Below are 16,622 nucleotides of genomic sequence, written 5' to 3'. Positions count from 1 at the left end.
ATAAAATACAACACACAGAGGATTTACACACATGGAAAGACAGTGTTACTGTACAAATAAAATACAACACACAGAGGATTTACACACACTCACTCACACGTGAAGACAGTGTTACTGTACACATAAAATACAACACACAGAGGATTTACACACACGGAAAGACAGTGTTACTGTGCAAATAATATACAACACAGAGGATTTACACACATTCACTCACATGGGAAGACAGTGTTACAGTACAAATAAAATACAACACACAGAGGATTTACACACACTCACACACACGGGAAGACAGTGTTACTGTACACATAAAATACAACACACAGAGGATTTACACACACGGAAAGACAGTGTTACTGTACAAATAAAATACAACACACAGAGGATTTACACACACTCACACACACAGGAAGACAGTGTTACTGTACAAATAAAATACAACACAGAGGATTTACACACACTCACTCACATGGGAAGACAGTGTTACTGTACACATAAAATACAACACACAGAGGATTTACACACACGGAAAGACAGTGTTACTGTACAAATAAAATACAACACACAGAGGATTTACACACATTCACTCACACGGGAAGACAGTGTTACTGTACACATAAAATACAACACACAGAGGATTTACACACACTCACGCGGGAAGACAGTGTTACTGTACAAATAAAATACAACACAGAGGATTTACACACACTCACACACACGGGAAGACAGTGTTACTGTACAAATAAAATACAACACAGAGGATTTACACACACTCACGCGGGAAGACAGTATTACTGTACACATAAAATACAACACACAGAGGATTTACACACACTCACGCACATGGGAAGACAGTGTTACAGTACAAATAAAATACAACACACAGAGGATTTACACACACTCACACACACGGGAAGACAGTGTTACTGTACACATAAAATACAACACACAGAGGATTTACACACACGGAAAGACAGTGTTACTGTACAAATAAAATACAACACACAGAGGATTTACACACACTCACACACACAGGAAGACAGTGTTACTGTACACATAAAATACAACACACAGAGGATTTACACACACGGAAAGACAGTGTTACTGTACAAATAAAATACAACACACAGAGGATTTACACACATTCACTCACACGGGAAGACAGTGTTACTGTACACATAAAATACAACACACAGAGGATTTACACACACTCACGCGGGAAGACAGTGTTACTGTACAAATAAAATACAACACAGAGGATTTACACACACTCACACACACGGGAAGACAGTGTTACTGTACAAATAAAATACAACACAGAGGATTTACACACACTCACGCGGGAAGACAGTGTTACAGTACAAATAAAATACAACACACAGAGGATTTACACACACTCACACACATGGGAAGACAGTGTTACTGTACACATAAAATACAACACACAGAGGATTTACACACATGGGAAGACAGTGTTACTGTACACATAAAATACAACACACAGAGGATTTACACACACTCACGCGGGAAGACAGTGTTACTGTACACATAAAATACAACACACAGAGGATTTACACACACTCACACACACGGGAAGACAGTGTTACAGTACAAATAAAATACAACACAGAGGATTTACACACACTCACACACACGGAAAGACAGTGTTACTGTACAAATAAAATACAACACACAGAGGATTTACACACACGGAAAGACAGTGTTAGTGTACAAATAAAATACAACACAGAGGATTTACACACACTCACACACACGGGAAGACAGTGTTACTGTACAAATAAAATACAACACACAGAGGATTTACACACACTCACACACACGGGAAGACAGTGTTACTGTACAAATAAAATACAACACAGAGGATTTACACACACTCACACACACGGGAAGACAGTGTTACTGTACAAATAAAATGCAACACAGAGGATTTACACACACTCACACACACGGAAAGACAGTGTTCGTGTACAAATAAAATACAACACACAGAGGATTTACACACACTCACACACACGGGAAGACAGTGTTACTGTACAAATAAAATACAACACAGATGATTTACACACACTCACACACACGGGAAGACAGTGTTACAGTACAAATAACAACACACAGAGGATTTACACACACTCACACACACGGGAAGACAGTGTTACTGTACAAATAAAATACAACACAGAGGATTTACACACACTCACACACACGGGAAGACAGTGTTACAGTACAAATAACAACACACAGAGGATTTACACACACTCACACACACGGGAAGACAGTGTTACTGTACAAATAAAATACAACACAGAGGATTTACACACACTCACACACACGGGAAGACAGTGTTACAGTACAAATAACAACACACAGAGGATTTACACACACTCACACACACGGGAAGACAGTGTTACTGTACAAATAAAATACAACACAGAGGATTTACACACACTCACACACACGGGAAGACAGTGTTACAGTACAAATAAAATACAACACAGAGGATTTACACACACTCACACACACGGAAAGACAGTGTTCGTGTACAAATAAAATACAACACACAGAGGATTTACACACACGGAAAGACAGTGTTAGTGTACAAATAAAATACAACACAGAGGATTTACACACACTCACACACACGGGAAGACAGTGTTACTGTACAAATAAAATACAACACACAGAGGATTTACACACACTCAAACACACGGGAAGACAGTGTTACTGTACAAATAAAATACAACACAGAGGATTTACACACACTCACACACACGGGAAGACAGTGTTACTGTACAAATAAAATGCAACACAGAGGATTTACACACACTCACACACACGGAAAGACAGTGTTACTGTACAAATAAAATACAACACACAGAGGATTTACACACACTCACACACATGGGAAGACAGTGTTACAGTACAAATAACAACACACAGAGGATTTACACACACTCACACACACGGGAAGACAGTGTTACTGTACAAATAAAATACAACACAGAGGATTTACACACACTCACACACACGGGAAGACAGTGTTACAGTACAAATAACAACACACAGAGGATTTACACACACTCACACACACGGGAAGACAGTGTTACTGTACAAATAAAATACAACACAGAGGATTTACACACACTCACACACACGGGAAGACAGTGTTACAGTACAAATAAAATACAACACAGAGGATTTACACACACTCACACACACGGGAAGACAGTGTTACTGTACAAATAAAATACAACACACAGAGGATTTACACACACTCACACACACGGGAAGACAGTGTTACTGTACAAATAAAATACAACACACAGAGGATTTACACACACTCACTCACACGGGAAGACAGTGTTACAGTACAAATAACAACACACAGATGATTTACACACACTCACACACACGGGAAGACAGTGTTACTGTACAAATAAAATGCAACACACAGAGGATTTACACACACTCACACACACGGGAAGACAGTGTTACAGTACAAATAAAATACAACACACAGAGGATTTACACACACACACGGGAAGACAGTATTACTGTACACATAAAATACAACACACAGAAGATTTACACACACTCACACACACATGGGAAGACAGTATTACTGTACAAATAAAATAGACCACACACAGAGGATTTACACACACGGAAAGACAGTGTTACTCTACAAATAAAATACAACACACAAAACACACACAGAGGATATTCAAAGACAAAATATAAACAAAGTAATGAGTCTCTCCGACCTCCTGGCTCCACAACAGACGTAGGTAGATGAGCCCCCCGGGCTGAGTTGTTATTCGTCTGCCGTTGATTCATTTGGTAATGTTTTTTTATTTGTTTGCACGTTAATTATAACACTCCAATGGGTCTATGTCTCCAAGTGATGAGAAGGAAAAGCAGGGAGTGAGTTATGGATGGAGAGGGCGACACAAAATGGTGTAGTGAGAATGACGGATGGAGAGGTCGACACAAAGGGTGTAGTGAGAATGACGGGTGGAGAGGGAAACACAAAGGGTGTAGTGAAAATGACGGATGGAGAGGGAAACACAAAGGGTGTAGTGAGAATGACAGATGGAGAGGTCGACACAAAGGGTGTAGTGAGAATGACGGATGGAGAGGGAAACACAAAGGGTGTAGTGAGAATGACGGATGGAGAGGTCGACACAAAGGGTGTAGTGAGAATGACGGATGGAGAGGGAAACACAAAGGGTGTAGTGAGAATGACGGATGGAGAGGGAGACACAAAGGGTGTAGTGAGCATGACCGATGGAGAGGGAAACACAAAGGGTGTAGTGAGAATGATGGATGGGGAGGGAAACACAAAGGGTGTAGTGAGAAAGACGGATGGAGAGGGAAACACAAAGGGTGTAGTGAGAATGACGGATGGAGAGGGCGACACAAAGGGTGTAGTGAGTATGACGGATGGAGAGGGAAACACAAAGGGTGTAGTGAGGATGATGGATGGAGAGGGAAACACAAAGGGTGTAGTGAGGATGACGGATGGAGAGGGAAACACAAAGGGTGTAGTGAGAATGACAGATGGAGAGGGCGACACAAAGGGTGTAGTGAGAATGACAGATGGAGAGGGCGACACAAAGGGTGTAGTGAGAATGACGGATGGAGAGGGAAACACAAAGGGTGTAGTGAGAATGACGGATGGAGAGGGAAACACAAAGGGTGTAGTGAGAATGATGGATGGAGAGGGAAACACAAAGGGTGTAGTGAGAAAGACGGATGGAGAGGGAAACACAAAGGGTGTAGTGAGAATGACGGATGGAGAGGGAGACACAAAGGGTGCAGTGAGAATGACGGATGGAGAGGGCGACACAAAGGGTGTAGTGAGAATGACGGATGGAGAGGGAGACACAAAGGGTGTAGTGAGAATGACGGATGGAGAGGGAAACACAAAGGGTGTAATGAGAATGACGGGTGGAGAGGGAGACACAAAGGGTGTAGTGAGAATGACGGATGGAGAGGGAAACACAAAGGGTGTAGTGAGAAAGACAGATGGAGAGGGAAACACTAAGGGTGTAGTGAGAATGACGGGTGGAGAGGGAGACACAAAGGGTGTAGCGAGCATGACGGATGGAGAGGGAAACACAAAGGGTGTAGTGAGAATGACGGATGGAGAGGGAAACACAAAGGGTGTAGTGAGAAAGACGGATGGAGAGGGAAACACAAAGGGTGTAGTGAGAATGACGGGTGGAGAGGGAGACACAAAGGGTGTAGTGAGGATGATGGATGGAGAGGGAAACACAAAGGGTGTAGTGAGAAAGACAGATGGAGAGGGAAACACAAAGGGTGTAGTGAGAATGACTGATGGAGAGGGAAACACAAAGGGAGTAGTGAGAATGACGGATGGAGAGGGCGACACAAAGGGTGTAGTGAGAATGACGGATGGAGAGGGCGACACAAAGGGTGTAGTGAGGACGGTTGGCTTTTGGAAGATATTTCAAGCTAGTGAGCAAAGGAGAAGTGGGGTAGTTTGGAGCTAAAGGAGATTAGATAAGCATGTAGATCTGGGGTTAGTTTACAGGTAAGACAGTGACATGCGTGTAATGGGGAGCATGAGGCTGTAAGTGGGTGTAACATCTGTGCCACCGCTCAGGAAGGACGTGATTGGATATTTGAGTGCTGCAACTATTTGGTGGTGTGTGCTGAAGATCTGCAAGTGCACCAAGGAGGGGGTGTACTTACACAGCAGACTGTGGGCGGGCTTGTAGAGCCCCCCGTCTTGTGACAGCCAGAATCCCCTGATCCGCTCACCTGTCCACCAGCTGCGGGCTGCTTTAAATGTATCAGGGATGATGAGGAGCAGAGGGGGTATAGAGGGAGAGGCAGAGGGGATGAGAGGAGGGAGATCACATTTGAAGCACGGACCAATAAGCACTTAAAGCAGAATAGAGAGATGTATGTAACGCAAATAAATAGGAGACAAGTGTAAGAAGAGAAGTACAGAGGACAGAGAAAAAGCTGCATGATAGCAATACTACTGGAACTACACCGAGCCACTGGTCAGGTGTCACAGGTTGTTAGTCCTACAATGTCTGAGCAGGAATGTGTGGCCGTCCCTCTCACCTGTGTGAAGAGCAAAGTATCAGAGCTTCGTGTGTCCAGGCTCAGCACAAAGCGCATAGACTGGAAGAGCTCGTGGATGCTGCAGCGGAACTGTTCCTCCTCCAGGCCACCCGTGGACCGAGCAAAGAGCAGGCGAGACTGGACGATAAACTTGAAGAGGATCTCCAAAGCCTGCGAGGGGAGACAGCACAGAGATCAGAGGTGTATGACAGAGATCAGGGGTGTGTGACAGAGATCAGGGGTGTATGGCAGTGATCAGGGGTGTATGGCGGTGATCAGGGGTGTATGGCAGTGATCAGGGGTGTATGACGGAGATCAGGGGTGTATGGCAGTGATCAGGGGTGTATGGCGGTGATCAGGGGTGTATGGCAGTGATCAGGGGTGTATGACGGAGATCAGGGGTGTATGGCGGAGATCAGGGGTGTATGACAGAGATCAGGGGTGTATGACAGAGATCAGGGGTGTTTGACAGAGATCAGGGGTGTATGGCGGAGATCAGGGGTGTATGGCGGAGATCAGGGGTGTATAGCGGAGATCAGGGGTGTATGGCGGTGATCAGGGGTGTATGACGGAGATCAGGGGTGTGTGACGGAGATAAGGGGTGTGTGGCGGAGATCAGGGGTGTATGACGGAGATCAGGGGTGTGTGACAGAGATCAGGGGTGTATGACAGAGATCAGGGGTGTTTGACAGAGATCAGGGGTGTATGACGGAGATCAGGGGTGTATGACGGAGATCAGGGTGTATGACAGAGATCAGGGTGTATGACAGAGATCAGGGGTGTATGACAGAGATCAAGGGTGTATGATGTGATTAGGGGTGTATGACGGAGATCAGGGATGTGTGACAGAGATCAGGGGTGTATGACAGAGATCAGGGGTGTATGACAGAGATCAGGGGTGTGTGACGGAGATCAGGGGTGTGTGACGGAGATCAGGGGTGTATGACGGAGATCAGGGGTGTATGACAGAGATCAGGGGTGTAAGAGAGATCAGGGGTGTGTGATGGAGATCAGGGGTGTATGACGGAGATCAGGGATGTGTGACAGAGATCAGGGGTGTAAGAGAGATCAGGGGTGTGTGACAGAGATCAGGGGTGTGTGACGGAGATCAGGGGTGTGTGACGGAGATCAGGGGTGTGTGACAGAGATCAGGGGTGTATGACAGAGATCAGGGGTGTGTGACGGAGATCAGGGGTGTGTGACGGAGATCAGGGGTGTATGACAGAGATCAGGGGTGTATGACAGAGATCAGGGGTGTAAGAGAGATCAGGGGTGTGTGACAGAGATCACGGGTGTGTGACAGAGATCAGGGGTGTGTGACGGACATCAGGGGTGTATGACAGAGATCAGGGATGTGTGACAGAGATCAGGGGTGTGTGACAGAGATCAGGGATGTGTGACGGAGATCAGGGGTGTGTGACGGAGATCAGGGGTGTGTGACGGAGATCAGGGGTGTATGACAGAGATCAGGGGTGTATGACGGAGATCAGGGGTGTATGACGGAGATCAGGGTGTATGACGGAGATCAGGGGTGTATGACGGAGATCAGGGTGTATGACAGAGATCAGGGGTGTATGACAGAGATCAGGGGTGTTTGACAGAGATCAGGGGTGTATGACGGAGATCAGGGGTGTATGACGGAGATCAGGGTGTATGACAGAGATCAGGGGTGTATGACAGAGATCAGGGGTGTTTGACAGAGATCAGGGGTGTTTGACAGAGATCAGGGGTGTATGATGGAGATCAGGGGTGTATGACGGAGATCAGGGTGTATGACGGAGATCAGGGGGGGTGATGGAGATCAGGGGTGTATGATGGAAATCAGGGTCTATGACGTGATTAGGGGTGTGTGGCACAGATCAGGGGTGTATGATCCGGAGTCTATAACGTGATTAGGGGTATATGACGGAGATCAGGGCTGTGTGACAGAGATCAGGGGTGTGTGACGGAGATCAGGGGTGTGTGACGGAGATCAGGGGTGTGTGACGGAGATCAGGGGTGTGTGACAGAGATCAGGGGTGTGTGACAGAGATCAGGGGTGTGTGACGGAGATCAGGGGTGTATGACAGAGATCAGGGGTGTATGACAGAGATCAGGGGTGTTTGACAGAGATCAGGGGTGTGTGACGGAGATCAGGGGTGTGTGACAGAGATCAGGGGTGTGTGACGGAGATCAGGGGTGTTTGACAGAGATCAGGGGTGTATGACGGAGATCAGGGGTGTATGACGGAGATCAGGGTGTATGACAGAGATCAGGGTGTATGACAGAGATCAGGGGTGTATGACAGAGATCAAGGGTGTATGATGTGATTAGGGGTGTATGACGGAGATCAGGGATGTGTGACAGAGATCAGGGGTGTATGACAGAGATCAGGGGTGTATGACAGAGATCAGGGGTGTGTGACGGAGATCAGGGGTGTGTGACGGAGATCAGGGGTGTGTGACGGAGATCAGGGGTGTATGACAGAGATCAGGGGTGTATGACAGAGATCAGGGGTGTAAGAGAGATCAGGGGTGTGTGACAGAGATCAGGGGTGTGTGACGGAGATCAGGGGTGTATGACGGAGATCAGGGATGTGTGACAGAGATCAGGGGTGTAAGAGAGATCAGGGGTGTAAGAGAGATCAGGGGTGTGTGACGGAGATCAGGGGTGTGTGACGGAGATCAGGGGTGTGTGACAGAGATCAGGGGTGTATGACAGAGATCAGGGGTGTATGACAGAGATCAGGGGTGTGTGACGGAGATCAGGGGTGTATGACAGAGATCAGGGGTGTATGACAGAGATCAGGGGTGTATGACAGAGATCAGGGGTGTAAGAGAGACCAGGGGTGTGTGACGGAGATCAGGGCTGTGTGGCAGAGATCAGGGGTGTGTAACGGAGATCAGGGGTGTGTGACGGAGATCAGGGGTGTATGACAGAGATCAGGGGTGTTTGACAGAGATCAGGGGTGTGTGACGGAGATCAGGGGTGTGTGACAGAGATCAGGGGTGTGTGACGGAGATCAGGGGTGTATGACGGAGATCAGGGGTGTATGACGGAGATCAGGGGTGTATGACGGAGATCAGGGTGTATGACAGAGATCAGGGGTGTATGACAGAGATCAGGGGTGTGTGACGGAGATCAGGGGTGTGTGACGGAGATCAGGGGTGTATGACGGAGATCAGGGGTGTATGACAGAGATCAGGGGTGTAAGAGAGATCAGGGGTGTGTGACAGAGATCAGGGGTGTGTGACGGAGATCAGGGGTGTATGACGGAGATCAGGGATGTGTGACAGAGATCAGGGGTGTAAGAGAGATCAGGGGTGTAAGAGAGATCAGGGGTGTGTGACGGAGATCAGGGGTGTGTGACGGAGATCAGGGGTGTGTGACAGAGATCAGGGGTGTATGACAGAGATCAGGGGTGTATGACAGAGATCAGGGGTGTGTGACGGAGATCAGGGGTGTATGACAGAGATCAGGGGTGTATGACAGAGATCAGGGGTGTATGACAGAGATCAGGGGTGTAAGAGAGATCAGGGGTGTGTGACGGAGATCAGGGCTGTGTGACAGAGATCAGGGGTGTGTAACGGAGATCAGGGGTGTGTGACGGAGATCAGGGGTATGTGACGGAGATCAGGGGTGTGTGACAGAGATCAGGGGTGTGTGACGGAGATCAGGGGTGTGTGACGGAGATCAGGGGTGTGTGACAGAGATCAGGGGTGTATGACAGAGATCAGGGGTGTTTGACAGAGATCAGGGGTGTTTGACAGAGATCAGGGGTGTGTGACGGAGATCAGGGGTGTGTGACGGAGATCAGGGGTGTGTGACGGAGATCAGGGGTGTCTGACGGAGATCAGTGGTGTCTGACGGAGATCAGGGATGTGTGACGGAGATCAGGGGTGTATGACAGAGATCAGGGGTGTATGACAGAGATCAGGGGTGTTTGAGAGAGATCAAGGGTGTATGATGTGATTAGGGGTGTATGACGGAGATCAGGGATGTGTGACGGAGATCAGGGGTGTATGACAGAGATCAGGGGTGTATGACAGAGATCAGGGGTGTAAGAGAGATCAGGGGTGTATGACAGAGATCAGGGGTGTAAGAGAGATCAGGGGTGTAAGAGAGATCAGGGGTGTGTGACAGAGATCAGGGGTGTGTGACGGAGATCAGGGGTGTATGACAGAGATCAGGGGTGTGTGACACAGATCAGGGGTGTTTGACAGAGATCAGGGGTGTATGACAGAGATCAGGGGTGTATGACAGAGATCAGGGGTGTAAGAGAGATCAGGGGTGTAAGAGAGATCAGGGGTGTGTGACAGAGATCAGGGATGTGTGACGGAGATCAGGGGTGTGTGACAGAGATCAGGGGTGTATGACGGAGATCAGGGTGTATGACAGAGATCAGGGGTGTTTGACAGAGATCAGGGGTGTATGACAGAGATCAGGGGTGTATGACGGAGATCAGGGGTGTATGACGGAGATCAGGGTGTATGACAGCGATCAGGGTGTATGACAGAGATCAGGGGTGTATGACAGAGATCAAGGGTGTATGATGTGATTAGGGGTGTATGACGGAGATCAGGGATGTGTGACAGAGATCAGGGGTGTATGACAGAGATCAGGGGTGTATGACAGAGATCAGGGGTGTATGACAGAGATCAGGGGTGTGTGACGGAGATCAGGGGTGTGTGACGGAGATCAGGGGTGTATGACGGAGATCAGAGGTGTATGACAGAGATCAGGGGTGTAAGAGAGATCAGGGGTGTAAGAGAGATCAGGGGTGTGTGACGGAGATCAGGGGTGTGTGACGGAGATCAGGGGTGTGTGACAGAGATCAGGGGTGTATGACAGAGATCAGGGGTGTATGACAGAGATCAGGGGTGTGTGACGGAGATCAGGGGTGTATGACAGAGATCAGGGGTGTATGACAGAGATCAGGGGTGTATGACAGAGATCAGGGGTGTAAGAGAGATCAGGGGTGTAAGAGAGATCAGGGGTGTGTGACGGAGATCAGGGCTGTGTGACAGAGATCAGGGGTGTGTAACGGAGATCAGGGGTGTGTGACGGAGATCAGGGGTATGTGACGGAGATCAGGGGTGTGTGACAGAGATCAGGGGTGTGTGACGGAGATCAGGGGTGTGTGACGGAGATCAGGGGTGTATGACAGAGATCAGGGGTGTTTGACAGAGATCAGGGGTGTTTGACAGAGATCAGGGGTGTGTGACGGAGATCAGGGGTGTGTGACGGAGATCAGGGGTGTGTGACGGAGATCAGGGGTGTGTGACGGAGATCAGGGGTGTTTGACAGAGATCAGTGGTGTCTGACGGAGATCAGGGATGTGTGACGGAGATCAGGGGTGTATGACAGAGATCAGGGGTGTATGACAGAGATCAGGGGTGTTTGAGAGAGATCAAGGGTGTATGATGTGATTAGGGGTGTATGACGGAGATCAGGGATGTGTGACGGAGATCAGGGGTGTATGACAGAGATCAGGGGTGTATGACAGAGATCAGGGGTGTATGACAGAGATCAGGGGTGTGTGACGGAGATCAGGGGTGTATGACAGAGATCAGGGGTGTATGACAGAGATCAGGGGTGTAAGAGAGATCAGGGGTGTGAGAGATCAGGGGTGTGTGACAGAGATCAGGGGTGTGTGACGGAGATCAGGGGTGTATGACAGAGATCAGGGGTGTATGACAGAGATCAGGGGTGTGTGACGGAGATCAGGGGTGTTTGACAGAGATCAGGGGTGTATGACAGAGATCAGGGGTGTATGACAGAGATCAGGGGTGTAAGAGAGATCAGGGGTGTAAGAGAGATCAGGGGTGTGTGACAGAGATCAGGGATGTGTGACGGAGATCAGGGGTGTGTGACAGAGATCAGGGGTGTATGACGGAGATCAGGGTGTATGACAGAGATCAGGGGTGTTTGACAGAGATCAGGGGTGTATGACAGAGATCAGGGGTGTATGACGGAGATCAGGGGTGTATGACGGAGATCAGGGTGTATGACGGAGATCAGGGGTGTATGACGGAGATCAGGGTGTATGACAGAGATCAGGGGGGGTGATGGAGATCAGGGGTGTATGATGGAGATCAGGGTCTATGACGTGATTAGGGGTGTGTGGCACAGATCAGGGGTGTATGATCCGGAGTCTATAACGTGATTAGGGGTGTATGACAGAGATCAGGGCTGTGTGACAGAGATCAGGGGTATATGACGGAGATCAGGGGTGTATGACAGAGATCAGGGGTGTGTGACGGAGATCAGGGGTGTGTGACGGAGATCAGGGGTGTGTAACGGAGATCAGGGGTGTGTGACAGAGATCAGGGGTGTGTGACGGAGATCAGGGGTGTGTGACGGAGATCAGGGGTGTTTGACAGAGATCAGGGGTGTATGACGGAGATCAGGGATGTGTGACGGAGATCAGGGATGTATGATGGAGATCAGGGGTTTATGACAGAGATCAGGGATGTGTGACGGAGATCAGGGGTGTATGATGGAGATCAGGGGTGTATGATGGAGATCAGGGGTGTATGACGGAGATCAGGGATGTGTGACGGAGATCAGGGATGTGTGATGGAGATCAGGGGTGTATGACAGAGATCAGGGATGTGTGACGGAGATCAGGGGTGTATGATGGAGATCAGGGATGTGTGACGGAGATCAGGGATGTATGATGGAGATCAGGGGTGTATGACAGAGATCAGGGATGTGTGACGGAGATCAGGGGTGTATGATGGAGATCAGGGGTGTATGATGGAGATCAGGGGTCTATGATGTGATCAGGGATGTGTGACGGAGATCAGGGTGTATGATCCGGAGATCAGGGTGTATGATCCGGTGATCAGGGGTCTATAACGTGATTAGGGGTGTATGACGGAAATCAGGGGTGTATGACGTGATTACGAGTGTGTGACGGAGATCAGGGGTGTATGATGGAGATCAGGGGAGGTGACGGAGATCAGGGGTGTATGTTGGAGATCAGGGGTCTATGACGTGATTAGGGGTGTGTGACACAGATCAGGGGTGTATGATCCGGAGTCTATAACGTGATTAGGGGTGTATGACGGAGATCAGGGCTGTGTGACAGAGATCAGGGGTGTATGATGGAGATCAGGGGTCTATAACGTGATTAGGGGTGTATGATGGAGATCAGGAGTGTGTGACGTGATTAGGGGTGTGTGAGAGATCAGGAGTGTATGATGGAGATCAGAGGTCTATGACGTGATTAGGGGTGTGTGACGGAGATCAGGAGGGGTGATGGAGATCAGGGGTGTATGATGGAGATCAGGGGTGTATGATGGAGATCAGGGGTCTATGACGTGATCAGGGATGTGTGACGGAGATCAGGGTGTATGATCCGGAGATCAGGGTGTATGATCCGGTGATCAGGGGTCTATAACGTGATTAGGGGTGTATGACGGAGATCAGGGGTGTATGACGTGATTACGAGTGTGTGACGGAGATCAGGGGTGTATGATGGAGATCAGGGTGTATGATCCGGAGATCAGGGTGTATGATCCGGTGATCAGGGGTCTATGACGTGATTAGGGGTGTGTGACAGAGATCAGGAGTGTGTGATGTGATTAGGGGTGTGTGACGGAGATCAGGAGGGGTGATGGAGATCAGGGGTGTATGATGGAGACCAGGGGTGTATGATGGAGATCAGGGGTGTATGATGGAGATCAGGGGTCTATGACGTGATCAGGGATGTGTGACGGAGATCAGGGTGTATGATCCGGAGATCAGGGTGTATGATCTGGTGATCAGGGGTCTATAACGTGATTAGGGGTGTATGACGGAGATCAGGGGTGTATGACGTGATTACGAGTGTGTGACGGAGATCAGGGGTGTATGATGGAGATCAGGGTCTATGACATGATTAGGGGTGTGTGACACAGATCAGGGGTGTATGATCCGGAGTCTATAACGTGATTAGGGGTGTATGACGGAGATCAGGGGTGTGTGACAGAGATCAGGGGTGTATGATGGAGATCAGGGGTGTATGACGGAGATCAGGAGTGTGTGATGTGATCAGGGGTGTATGATGGAGATCAGGGGTCTATGACGTGATTAGGGGTGTGTGACACAGATCAGGGGTGTATGATCCGGAGTCTATAACGTGATTAGGGGTGTGTGACGGAGATCAGGGGTGTATGATGGAGATCAGAGGTCTATGACGTGATTAGGGGTGTATGATGGAGATCAGGGGTCTATGACGTGATTAGGGGTGTGTGACGGAGATCAGGAGGGGTGATGGAGATCAGGGGGGGTGATGGAGATCAGGGGTGTATGATGGAGATCAGGGGTCTATGACGTGATTGGGGTGTGTGGCAGAGATCAGGGGTGTATAACGGAGATCACGGGTGTATGATGGAGATCAGGGGTGTATGATGGAGATCAGGGGTCTATGACGTGATTAGGGGTCTATGACGTGATTAGGGGTATGTGACGCAGATCAGGAGGGGTGATGGAGATCAGGGGTATATGATGGAGATCAGGGGTCTATGATGTGATTAGGGGTGTGTGGCAGAGATCAGGGGTGTATGAGAAGAGCAGTGGTTGTGACATTATTTATACAGGGCCTCTGAAGACTGCGCTGGGGTAATCACACCCTCCCTCTGTGTCATAGCCCTTTGTCTGCCGCATAAATCCCCTCCCTTCTGCCCCCCAGCACTCTGACGCACCCTCATGGCTTCCTGGATGTGGTCCTGCCTGACCAGATCTGCCGAACGCTCCATGTACCACTTCAAACATCGGATCAGTTCTCTGAAAAAGAGACAGCAAATGATAGTCCAGAAACCCTTCTAATAAACATTGCATGAGACCATCTTTCCATCCCCCGGGACTCGATGACACATGGCATACACCCACAATGTTCCTGGCCCGGAGCTCACCCTCAAGGCAGGATTCTGGAATCTTATAACATAAGTGCAGCCAAGTATCTTCTACAAACCAGGTAAGGCGCCTAATTCCACTAAAGTCCCGTCTGGGTCCCAAATTTCACTAAGAACCTGCCAGGGACAGTCATGTTCTACCCACCCGGACATTGCTCCCACAAAGCACAATCAGCCGTCCCAGTGCGCTTCCGATTCACCTACTCACCTATATGCCAGGGCACCAGCAAAGTGTTTCTGTATGTACGTGTCCAACACTGGCCGAAAATGGAAATATTTACTGTCCCGGAGGAGATTTATGATGAAGACCTGTGCAGGAGGAAGACAGCTTAGATCTAGTACATGACACATCAGGCCGAGGAGATCGTTCACATGGAAACACAGACTGCACATATAACATAGGACTATGGTATAATAGAGGCTGTACTACAGTATATAGAATGGCTGGACATGTGTCGAAAGGGCAGAATATTCTATATCCAGTCTCCCCGTCTTATCTCTCTTCCCTCCTCTTTTTTTGAATTAAGTACAATCAGTGTAATTATCTTTTCGGCCAATAAATCGATGTAATATCAATATCCGGCTATTGATGTTATCGACGTCTGGTTGTCTCTACAATGCGTTCTTACATCAGCCCTAAAAAGCTGCCAACTAGCGCAGAGGAACTTCATAGACTCGGCTAGGTGCAAACAGACATGTGTCTGACCTACCAGCCTTCTGAGAGTGACTTGCAGAGCAGCTGAAGGTAGGATCGGGGTTGCGAGGGGAGGAGAAAGATACGTGTCCGCTGTCAGGGAGGTGGGATTTGGGAGGGATTAGATGTGTTACCATCCAGCTATGAGGGGAGGTGGCTGCGTCTTGTCAGGCAGCCAGTTAGATCTGTGAGGGGAGATGGTAGGGGTCTGTGTCCTGTCGGGCAGCCAGTGAGAGCTATAGGGAGAGGTGGAAGGAGGCTATGTCCTTTCAAGCAACCAGTGAGATCTGTGATTGGCGATGGCTTTGTCCTGTCAGACAGCTAGTGAGAGCTGAGAGGGGAAAGGCAGAGGGCTGTGTCTTATCAGGCTGTCAGTGAGAGCTGTGAGGGGAAGAGACATGAGGCTGTGTATTGTCGGGCAGTCAGTGAGAGCTGTAAGGGGAGTTGGCAGGGGGCTGTGTCTTGTCAGACACTGAGTTACAGATGCAAAGGAAGGTGGTAACAGGCTGTGTCCTGGCAGGCACCCAGTGAAGGAAGTTTGCAGGGGCATAGCCTAGACAGACATTAGGCCCATTAAATAATACATAAAAGATGTACACAATATTCACACTGTACATTAATGGCTTATTTAGACCAAAAATACAAAATAATCTGTTTTAGGTGAAATTCTAATAATAATAATAATAATAATTCTAATAATAATAATAATACATACTATTACTGTATGTAATGCAGCCAATGAGGCCACAAGGCAGGATCACTCTCCTGCTGGCAGTGTAATAATTATGTACAGCGCACTGCCGGCATGGAAAGAGAGGGAATCGGCAGGTGTGAGGAGAGACCCCCTATATCTGCCGCAGTCCATGCACGCTCTCCTAGCTCCTGTCTCATATACACTGCCGGCAGGTGTGAGGAGAGACCCCCTATATCTG

The 16,622-nt window shown here is 48.7% G+C and overlaps 1 protein-coding gene across 1 annotated transcript in view; it reads right to left on the bottom strand.

Moving 5' to 3' along the window:
• DOCK3 (dedicator of cytokinesis 3) overlaps positions 1 to 16,622 on the bottom strand; it is a 394,022-nt gene that overhangs the window by 123,243 nt on the left and 254,157 nt on the right. The window contains exons 21-23 of the mRNA XM_088459078.1: positions 15,205 to 15,305; positions 14,787 to 14,868; positions 6,118 to 6,288 (exon numbers count right to left, since the gene is read on the bottom strand). Of these exons, the coding sequence (XP_088315204.1) occupies positions 6,118 to 6,288; positions 14,787 to 14,868; positions 15,205 to 15,305 (354 nt within the window). The remainder of the gene's footprint in view (positions 1 to 6,117; positions 6,289 to 14,786; positions 14,869 to 15,204; positions 15,306 to 16,622) is intronic.

The sequence above is a fragment of the Taudactylus pleione genome, unplaced genomic scaffold (genome assembly GCF_031769625.1).
Source record: "Taudactylus pleione unplaced genomic scaffold, aTauple2 ptg000893l, whole genome shotgun sequence".
NCBI lineage: Eukaryota > Metazoa > Chordata > Amphibia > Anura > Myobatrachidae > Taudactylus > Taudactylus pleione.
Note: the sequence above shows the minus strand (reverse complement) of the source record. Positions and strands in the feature narration are given on the sequence as shown.